General features: G+C 38.1%; 2 protein-coding genes across 2 annotated transcripts; both read left to right on the top strand.

Annotated features, from left to right (window-relative positions):
- The first annotated feature begins 405 nt into the window (after positions 1–405).
- LOC137782268 (complement factor H-like) lies at positions 406–5388 on the top strand. Its single transcript, XM_068571481.1, has 12 exons — positions 406–481; positions 571–762; positions 1544–1723; positions 2009–2209; positions 2902–2988; positions 3085–3150; positions 3256–3321; positions 3434–3490; positions 3882–4043; positions 4135–4296; positions 5052–5077; positions 5196–5388. Exons 1-12 carry the CDS (start codon positions 424–426, stop codon positions 5208–5210), a joined length of 1272 nt encoding a protein of 423 aa, XP_068427582.1. The 5' UTR covers positions 406–423; the 3' UTR covers positions 5211–5388.
- A 1781-nt stretch (positions 5389–7169) lies between these two features.
- Positions 7170–10089, top strand: LOC137802413 (complement factor H-related protein 1-like). The gene is made up of 9 exons (XM_068600248.1): positions 7170–7230; positions 7318–7509; positions 8332–8511; positions 8598–8798; positions 8949–9026; positions 9244–9405; positions 9485–9655; positions 9817–9842; positions 9981–10089. Exons 1-9 carry the CDS (start codon positions 7170–7172, stop codon positions 9990–9992), a joined length of 1083 nt encoding a protein of 360 aa, XP_068456349.1. The 3' UTR covers positions 9993–10089.
- Positions 10090–10184: the final 95 nt, after the last annotated feature.

The following is a 10184-nucleotide window of genomic DNA, read 5'->3' as shown; positions in this document are numbered from 1 at the left end:
GAAATCTCAGATGGTTGTTCACATTATGGAGATATCATCATTATGACTGCTAATAATATTCTATTATGATTAAGAGAAACTCATGAAATGAAAGTTCTGATTTATAAATACTACTTACTAATAACTGACTTACTATCACTATGATGAGAAAATTCCTCTTAATTGTAATATTAGTCATATGAAAAACATCCAAAATTAGAAATAGATTTAGTCTATCTCGCATGTATCTCTGATGTAAATATGCAGTATGTTTTATCACTGTGTTGGCTTCAGAGCAACAGCGGGATGTCAGACAGTTTCGCTGTCTGACATCCCGCCCCCCTAATGTTTTGGGAAATCACCCACGACAATTATTAACTGGTTTTTGATTTGAACTAAACTCTTCGCTCTGCTTGGTTGTGCAGCATTTCAATTCCAAACAAAATGTGCGTGAAATATCTTGGATGTGTTCTTCTGGCTTGTTTTCCAGGATTGCTTCATGGTAAGAACATTCAATTCTATCGCCTGTCATTTTATTTCTTCATCTTGAGTGTTTCAACTCCAGCGCTCTCTTACTTCTCACTGTTTCAGCACAAAGTGCAACTCGGCTTTGTTCAGCTCCCGGTCTGAACGGTGGTTACTGGGTCCCTGAACAAGACACTTATAACCATAAAGCAAAGCTCACTTATAGCTGCGACAACGGACGTAAACCAGCAGTGGAGGGCTGGTGGGCGAAAAGCACATGTGAAGATGGCACATGGTCTCCTAAACCACAGTGTATTGGTAAGTGTTGAGACTTGTGTTTCAGTATGTTCCCTTTAATGTTCATCACCGTCTCTTCTGGGCTGTTAAAAGGTGCTTTGAAACCTTTAAAGTCAACGTGGTAGTGACGTGTGTGTGTGCGTGTGTGTGTGTGTGCGTGTGTGTGTGTGTGTGTGCTGCAGAGAGGATATTGTCTTCAATTGATTCAATCCATACAAGGTCAACAGAAAGTAAACTGACGGATTCAATAAAAAGATAATAATGACATCAGATACAGCATCAAAAAGATATTTCTTTTTTTACATGACAATGCTGCTCATTTTGGATGCATCAATTTCAAAGAAGCCAAAAGTCCTTAATGTAAAAAAGCTAAAATAAGATGCCAACACAGAATTTAGATTGTCTACAAATGACTAGATTATTTTGGTGCATTCACAATATTTTGACTCTTGATGAAATGTAAATGAAATATATTGCTTTAAAGTTAAATATTACATATTTTCCAGGAGCAAACACCTGCTTAAAGAAGTCAGTTGTGTCTGTAACTCTTTACAATGACATTCATTGGTATTTCAGACCTGGGACCACACAAGTGGATGAATTTCAGAGGTCGCCAGAAGGAAATAAAGAAAAGATAAAAAACAGAATTCTGTTACTCTTTGCTGAGAAACTACTTAAAGTTGAACATCTTTAAGCCAAAAAATAAATACTTAAATGAAACTGAGAAGGAAACTTCCCTCTTAGGGGCCACAAGGGGATATAACTTTGTATGTTGACTGTAGTTTTGTTCTTTTTTCCTCAGATGAAAATGCCTGTTTGCCACCTAGTATCCCCAATGCAATATACACTGTGAGCACTAACGGCTGGTATGAGAATAAAACCAGAATCAGGATAACATGTGACAAAGGATATCAAGACAAACAACAGGATGCAACAGCTCAATGTATTAATGGAAATTGGACCTCTATGCCGGTCTGTGAGAGTAAGTCTGTCAGATGGATTTGTCCAAAAAGCTGGTAAAAAACAGAATAGTTACCAGAATAATATCAGGGTATACATCTTAAATCCATTTAATTTAACTTCATGTTTCTTTGTTTGGGACAAATACAGATAATTGCACAACAAATATTCAATGCAGTGTAGCATCTTTAGCTACGGCTAGTTTCCAATGCTTTAAGGATCTATATCACCAACTGCTACAATCAAGTAATCTTCCATCTGTATGCCTTTTCTTGTTCCTATCCATGATTTATTTTCTTATCCAAAGAAAGTGTGCTTGCATGTGGGGCGCCCCCTCAAATCCCTCATGCAGTCATCATTCTTCAGGGATACCAGGACGTCTTTGCTGTAGATACAGAACTGCAGTATGAATGTGAAGATGGATATTCTGTAGATGGATCGGTCACCAAAACATCCATCTATTGCATCTCTGGAAACTGGACTAAAGGCCCAGTGTGCAGCAAGTGGGGTAACACTTTATTATAACCATCATTAATAAATGGTGGACAATATGCTGAGATATGAAATGTTTCAAAGACTTTTTCTTGAATCTAAAATAGATAATTATCTGATCAATAAGCTTTGGATTTCTCCACATGCTGAAATAATGTGCAAGTAGTGAGACTGATACTCAATATCTAAAGATGTATTTTGTTGGATGGGGTCATTCATTTTATGAGGTTACATGAGAATAATACTTGTTCAGAACTAGGGCATCTACTTCATGGGCGCCGAGCTGCCACCACATCAAAGTGCTGTTCTGTACTCTCCTGATATTTATTTGGTTTGGAAAAGTTAAAACTCCAACTAGCGACTGCTTTTCTTTTTCAATAATGTTTTGCTATCGGGAGCTTAGAGACCGTCCCAGGCTCACAGTCCATAGTGCTCAATAAAACAGCTATTTTCCTTTTTATAAATAAAATACAGTAATTCTGTCTCAAAGATGAGTGGATAAATCCATGATGTAATCTAGGATAAGCCACTCCCAAATTACGAACCAATGAAAGAAATCTAAATACTCCATATTCAATATACTTCACCTTTAAATGGTAAAATTTCAAATGAAGATTTGAATTATTTTTCTGGTAAATGTCCGTATTATCAAATATCTACTAAAATATACTGTTTGTGTAATAAAAATGTTTTTCCACTTTGACAAAGATACTGGACTGGCTGGTTCTGCAGATGTGGAAACTGGTGGGAGACAAACTACATCTGCTGGCAGTGAGACACAACCTCAAGGTGGAGGTAGGTTATAGACATAATGGTTATAAATGAGTAATCCATTTATTTTTCCTCACTCTACATATTTTATATCAAATGTATTTTCTTTTTTCCACTTAGCCAGTCGAGCTGGTACTGAACATGACCGAGATTCAGCTGGCAGTGGGACAAGTCCTGCAGTTGAGGGTAAGTTATTGACATGAAGGGTATAAATGAGTAATCCATTTATCTTTTCTCACCATAGACTACGTCGAAATTGTGTATTAAATGTCTTTTCTTATTTCCACTTAGACAGCAGACCTGCTACTGGACATGACCGAGGTTCAGCTGGCAGTGGGACAAGACCTGCAGGTGGAGGTAAGTCATGGACATTTATATCAATGATTTAAATTACATTTACTTCACTATGTGCAGGATACTAAAAGAATGTCGCAGAGTGATAATAACTGGTTTGTCTTACCTTCATCAGGAGCGTCTACCGCCTCCAGCGGGACTGAGAGAGACGGTAGATCTCAATACACAACGGGTAAATCATTTGGTTGCATTGCTCCTTTTAAATCTTTGTTCATGAATTCATGTGGGGTAACTTTGCAAAGCTTGCTGACCACTTGAATGTATTGATGACCATTCAAAAGACGTCTGTCTGGTATTAAGTACAATTGGAGTATAACTACAAGTGTTGACGGTGGAAAGCAGTCAGGGATCATGTCTTTGTCACGGCCCTAACGTTTGGTTGGGACAGACACCACGGTGCAAAGGAACTGCACATCGACAAAAACAAGATTTAAGTCAAGTAAAAAAGCTAGTATGCAAAGTTTTTAGGTAAACAAAATGAAATCATTCATTCAAATAAATAATTGTATTACAATAAGCTGAGACATTTTCACAATGTTGAATAATTCTGCATTTCGTTTCAGTCGACCACTGTGGAGTTCGCCCACAAGTTGCACACGGGGAAGTTGTGCGAGAGGGTAGATCGTTTTTGAGATTCCAATGTAATTCCTTTTACACACAAGTTGGTGATGCCACCGTGAAGTGTCACAACGATGGCCGTTGGTCACAACTGCCCATCTGCAAAGGTATAAACAAGTCAATGTCAACATTTGTTATTCCCCCAAAGTCTGTCAACCAATTTAATTTTTTACGTTTTCTTCTGGTCATTTTGTGAAGCCGCGTTCTGCGTCATGGATCCTGCACGGTTCAGTTTCCTGACAGGACTGCAGTCTGAAGCTACATATTTAAAGGAAGGAGAGGGGAAGTACTTTTCATGTACTTCATATTATGAGTACAGCTATGTCAGGTGCATCAAGGGAGAAATATATTGGACCCCATGTAAGTATATACAAGTATGCTCTTTACATTTTATTTGCGGCAATGCTTTTAATTTGAAAAGTTTATTTGTCAGATAACATACAGCATTTGGATATTAACGACATCTAAATCCCTTAGTTCCAAGAAAATAAACCGTTACACCTTATGAGGACTGATGGTGTATGGATGAATATTTAAGGCATGAGCTTGGCATTTGTTTTCAAATAGTCAACACATACCATGCCTTCCTCTTGCATTGGGGAACATGTTCCTTTATTTGGTTGAACATGAGCACTGTAGTTCATTTTGAGTCAATCTCAATCCTGGAAATGTAAATAATCACGAGCACGCCGAGTGAAGTTATTTTACATTTTAAAGATCGTTCCTTCTGAAATCATATCCTGTTTCCTGAATGAGTGGCAAGATCTGAAATGACAAGAGATTCGAAAGCAAGTAAATGAACAGGCTGGGAGAGGAAAATGGCAAGAATGTGGTTCATATTGTGAGACCTCCATTGCCGGCCTTTCACATTGCAACCCATTTTAGTCACGTGGCCCTCTTCTGTTTCACCACACCAGCCCCTCAACTCGTAAAATATCTAAAAACATGTCAATAAAGCAGAAAAAATATAAAACCAATCTTGTCCATTGAGAGCAGAACAACTGATGTTCTTAAATAGGAGCTGCCATGCACAACTTGTGAATAACAAAGCTACTATGAGTTTAACTACTACTGAAATATTCTCTGATGTTCTGCTGTCTTTGGTCTATTTTTAGGTTGTACTTCAGATTACCATACTCATGTAAGTGATTTGTGTATTTCATATTGACTCACTCTATATCAACCTTTATTATATCTTGCCGTTTTGCATGAATTAATTAACTTTTGTCATGATTGCTTTTTGTCTGTGTTGTATCCAGGGATGGTGTCGGTAAAGCGCAGCAGAGGAATCACAGCTGGACTGACTACCTACCCTGAAATTGGGTCAACCAGAAAACAACACCACCCAAAAACATGTCATCAGTCACATTAGCATTTAGCTTGGTTACACTTTTGTGTTGACCTTTAACATGTTCGTGTATCTTTATGATTGTAACTCTTAATGCACTAATAACCAGATATATTATTTGAATACAAAATGAAGTTACATTGGTCTGCATTAGTCTAAATAAAATACTCACTATAGAAATCTTAACAGAAATCTTTGCATTATTTACTTGACCCATTGGATATATCAGTAGGTATTAGCTCTTCTTATATTGATATACTTGAAGCAACATCACTGTCTGTTTCAATAGTTCATGGTTTCATAACTAAATACACAAGGATTTAGAAGCCCGGTTCATAATTATTCATTGAGAGAATCATAAGTTCACCGATTCAATTTCATCGTGACCGCCCAGGTAAACACATATTTGGACAGATGAACAAGTGGAGTCTCCAGCCGTCCCGGTGTCTCTGACTTTAGCATTCGGACACAGAGGGCTTTGAGCTACATGCTAACATCAGCATGCTAACATGCTCACAATGGCAGGCAGTGGCAAAGATATGAAATATAAACTTCAGTACTTCCTCCATCACTGACTATGAGTATCTCGCTATCACCTGGATACTTACAACCGAAGTGGCGTGTGCTGGTGCCTATCTCTGGACTAGCTCGCTAGCCCGCTAGCCATAGCTAGCCGTAGCTAGCCACAGCTAGCATAATCAGTAATAGCTATGTGCATTGTGCAACATATATATTATAACAAACTATGGAACACTCGTGCCACTGGCGGGCATATGGCCCCCATCACCATCATAGTGATGGGGGCCATAGCTAGCCGTAGCTAGCCATAGCTAGCCGTAGCTAGCCACAGCTAGCATAATCAGTAATAGCTATGTGCATTGTGCAACATATATATTATAACAAACTATGGAACACTCGTGGCCACTGGCGGGCATATGGCCCCATCACCATCATATTAATGTTTATTATCACTTTGGGTTGTGTCTATTTGCCTTTTCTGTTGAGAAGATAACTGAGACTTGCGTTAGCTTTGAGCCACAGCTTATAAATGCTTTGTGAAGCATATTTATAGTCTTCACTTTAGATGAGGTCACAGAACATACCGAACTAATACTTAAATAACGAGGAGTAACTACTGAATTAATCATGAATTGCAGTATCTTTTTTATAATTTAGTAACACTTTACACATGATCGTATTAATCATCTTTAAGTCCTTTATACTTAATTTACAAATGGCTACAACATAAAGACAAACTCTACAAGGTGAGTATTTAGTGACTAACATCTAATATGGACAGTGATGTATCTTTGAATGCTTTGCAATTAGAATATTACAGCTGTGTGTCCAGTGTGTTAGGTTGAGTTACTGTTTGTCATTTCATGATACTGACCTCTGATCACAGAAGTGGTCTCAGTAATCTATTGGAATCTGGACTGTAAACAATCTCATTGATTTTTTAGAAAACGTCAAAAGAATTAAATAAATCATTCTGCGTTAGATTTTTTTTAACAAAGGCGGAATACCAAGAACTGAGTATTTTGCAGAATATGATTAACCCTCATCTTAAATGTGTACATTGTGATGTGTACCAAAGTGGGACCACTGAGTAAAAATAAATAAAGTAAATGAAGCAACAGCTGTACGTAATATTTATCTGTTTACTTTGTTTACATTGTTAAAGGAGCCTCATTTGAGCAAAACAGGTTGATAGAGTACACAAAGTCTGTTTTTATAATTGTGTGTTCAGCATGGGGCCGTAACTCAGCGTAATGTTTACTGTTTCTTAACTTTTTGGGGAAATGCCCACAACAATTATTAACTGGCCCGTTTCTAAACTGAACTCTTCGCTCTGCTTTATCTCGGGGATTTCATTTCTGACAAAATGTGCGCGAGAAGATATCTTGGATTTGTTCTCCTGGTTTGGTTTCAAGGAGTGCTGCATGGTAAGAAGAACATTGGTGATGCCTCTTAAAATCCTCTTAATTTGGTAAATGTCTAATATGTACTTTTTGTTTGTTGTTGTATTTTAGTGCGAACGTCAACTCGGCCTTGTTCAGCTCCCGGTCTGAACGGTGGTTACTGGGTCCCTGAACAAGACACTTATAACCATAAAGCAAAGATTGTTTATGGCTGCGACAACGGACGTAAACCAGCAGTGGAGGGCTGGTGGGCGAAAAGCACATGTGAAGATGGCACATGGTCTCCTAAACCACAGTGTATTGGTAAGTGTTGAGACTTGTGTTTCAGCCTAAACTGTATGTTCCCTTTAATGTTCATCACCGTCTCTTCTGGGCTGTTAAAAGGTGCTTTGAAACCTTTAAAGTCAACGTGGTAGTGACGTGTGTGTGTGTGCGTGTGTGTGCGTGTGTGTGCGTGTGTGTGCGTGTGTGTGCGTGTGTGTGTGTGTGTGTGTGTGTGTGTGTGTGTGTGCTGCCGAGAGGATATTGTCTTCAATTAATTCAATCCATGCAAGGTGAACAGAAAGTAAGCTGACGGATTCAATAAAACCAAAATAATGACATCCGATAGCATCAAAAAGATATTTCTCATTCCTGCACGATGATGCTGCTCATTTTGGATGCAGCAATTTTGAAGAAGAGAAGAAAAAAAGGCTAAAAGAAGATGCCAACACAGAATTTAGATTGTCTACAAATGACTAGATTATTTTGATACATTCACTATATTTTCCCTCTTGATGAAATGTAAATGAAATATATTGCTTTAAAGTTAAATATTACATATTTTCCAGGAGCAACCACCTGCTTAAAGAAGTCATTTGTGTCTGTAACTCTTTACAATGACATTCATTGGTATTTCAGACCTGGGACCACACAAGTGGATGAATTTCAGAGGTCGCCAGAAGGAAATAAAGAAAAGATAAAAACAGAATTCTGTTACTCTTTGCTGAGAAACTACTTAAAGTTAAACATCTTTAAGCCAAAAAATAAATACTTAAATGAAACTGAGAAGGAAACTTTCCTCTTAGGGGCCACAAGGGGATATAACTTTGTATGTTGACTGTAGTTTTGTTCTTTTTTCCTCAGATGAAAATGCCTGTTTGCCACCTAGTATCCCCAATGCAATATACACTGTGAGCACTAACGGCTGGTATGAGAATAAAACCAGAATCAGGATAACATGTGACAAAGGATATCAAGACAAACAACGGGACGCAACAGCTCAATGTATTAATGGAAATTGGATCTCTATGCCGGTCTGTGAGAGTAAGTCTGTCAGATGGATTTGTCCAAAAGGCTGGTAAAAAAACAGAATAATATCAGGGGATAAATCTATATTCTCTCGTTCACAGAAAGTGTGCTTGCATGTGGAGCGCCCCCTCAAATCCCTCATGCAGTCATCATTTTTCAGGGATACCAGGACGTCTTTGCTGTAGATACAGAACTGCAGTATGAATGTGAAGATGGATATTCTGTAGATGGATCGGACACCAAAACATCCATCTATTGCATCTCTGGAAACTGGACTGAAGGCCCAGTGTGCAGCAAGTGGGGTAACACTTTATTATAACCATCATTAATAAATAGTGGACATATAGTTTATTCAACTTTGAGTGGTTCCTTGATTTCTATTTTATTATAAGTCAGTTTATTCATTCATCTAATGTCGCTACAGATTACATGTTTGTACCACTGTACGTTAGGCAGAGGGCCGGGTACCGAACATGGAGGATCTGGACACGCCACATCTGCTGCTAGTGGGACACAGTCTGAGAGGGGAGGTAGGTTTTCATTTGTATGAGATATGAATACAGAATATAACACCGTAAATGTCAAAGATAATACAATTTTCTCTTGCGAGGACAACCTTGGTGTCAGTAAAAAGCTGAGGAAATCAAACTGTGTAATGGAATTTGACTTTGCTTTGAATGTATTGGCTTGAAATGTATTTGTTTCAAGAAACCTTCATTAACTTTATTTTTCTTTCTTTGATTTCAGTCTACCATTGTGGAAACCCCCCCGTGGTTCCTAATGCTGCTGTTGTGGGAATTGGTGAAATGTCTTTGCGTTACCAATGCTCTATTTATTACAAACTAGTGGGTCCAGAGGTAGTGGTGTGTCACAGCGATGGCACGTGGTCAGAAGCACCGAGCTGCAAAGGTAAAAGAAAAGAAGAAAAGTCTCCTTTAAAGGTCTGACAGAGGAGACCGTTAACAATTGTGTTGTTTATTTTGTACAGCCACCTTCTGTTCAGTGGACACAGACAAAAATCCTGAGTTAATATCTATGGGAGTTAAATACATAAGAGATGGTCAGAAGCACAAATTGCCTTGTGTGAAAAAGTCTTACTGGATCACGGATCATTTCTATATTTGGCAATGCGTCGATGGAAGAAGCTCATTTTCCGAATGCAAGTATCACTTTAAGATCATTACATGTCAGATATTTCCTTTTACAGCAGTTCTCTGATTCAAATGATATATTGATATGTTAATAAAACACATATCAGATAGACTTCAGTCGATGAGCTGCTTCACATTCACTGCTGTGCTTCTATGTGATGGTTTGCAGGTTGTGGCTTGCTGGGACGATCATTTGTGAGTCACGCAAATTACACCTAAAATACACTGATGTCTTGCATTAAGCACTATAGTTTATTCAGTTACATTTATGATGATGCATTTATATACTTTACAGTATTGTTTTTGTTTGTAAAACCTCTGTGATGTCACCAGGATGCTTGCTGAGGCGGTATCATCAGGGGAAGACGCGGCTACCTTTGGATTTGCTGATGACAACCTGGAAACTTTCAAAACACATTTTCCTACGTATTTGTGAATGGCCTCATCATGTAGAATCAATTAGTTTGCACGCTTAAAGCTGCAAACATAAAGTCTCAATAAAGTCTTGAATATCAACTCTGATCTTTCTAGATTTTG

The sequence above is a fragment of the Clinocottus analis genome, unplaced genomic scaffold, assembly GCF_023055335.1.
Source record: "Clinocottus analis isolate CAN_PGR_092001 unplaced genomic scaffold, fCliAna1.0.p SCAF_11, whole genome shotgun sequence".
NCBI classification, from domain to species: domain Eukaryota; kingdom Metazoa; phylum Chordata; class Actinopteri; order Perciformes; family Cottidae; genus Clinocottus; species Clinocottus analis.
Note: the sequence above shows the minus strand (reverse complement) of the source record. Positions and strands in the feature narration are given on the sequence as shown.

Excerpts from the sequence above, each read along its gene's own strand:
- LOC137802413 (XM_068600248.1), top strand. The coding sequence starts at position 7,170 with ATGTGCGCGAGAAGATATCTTGGATTTGTTCTCCTGGTTTGGTTTCAA. Across the intron at positions 7,510-8,331 it reads TCCTAAACCACAGTGTATTG|ATGAAAATGCCTGTTTGCCA; the intron begins GTAAGTGTTGAG and ends TTTTTTCCTCAG. Across the intron at positions 8,799-8,948 it reads CCCAGTGTGCAGCAAGTGGG|GCAGAGGGCCGGGTACCGAA; the intron begins GTAACACTTTAT and ends ACTGTACGTTAG.
- LOC137782268 (XM_068571481.1), top strand. The coding sequence starts at position 424 with ATGTGCGTGAAATATCTTGGATGTGTTCTTCTGGCTTGTTTTCCAGGA. Across the intron at positions 2,989-3,084 it reads GACACAACCTCAAGGTGGAG|CCAGTCGAGCTGGTACTGAA; the intron begins GTAGGTTATAGA and ends TTTTCCACTTAG. Across the intron at positions 3,322-3,433 it reads GACAAGACCTGCAGGTGGAG|GAGCGTCTACCGCCTCCAGC; the intron begins GTAAGTCATGGA and ends TACCTTCATCAG.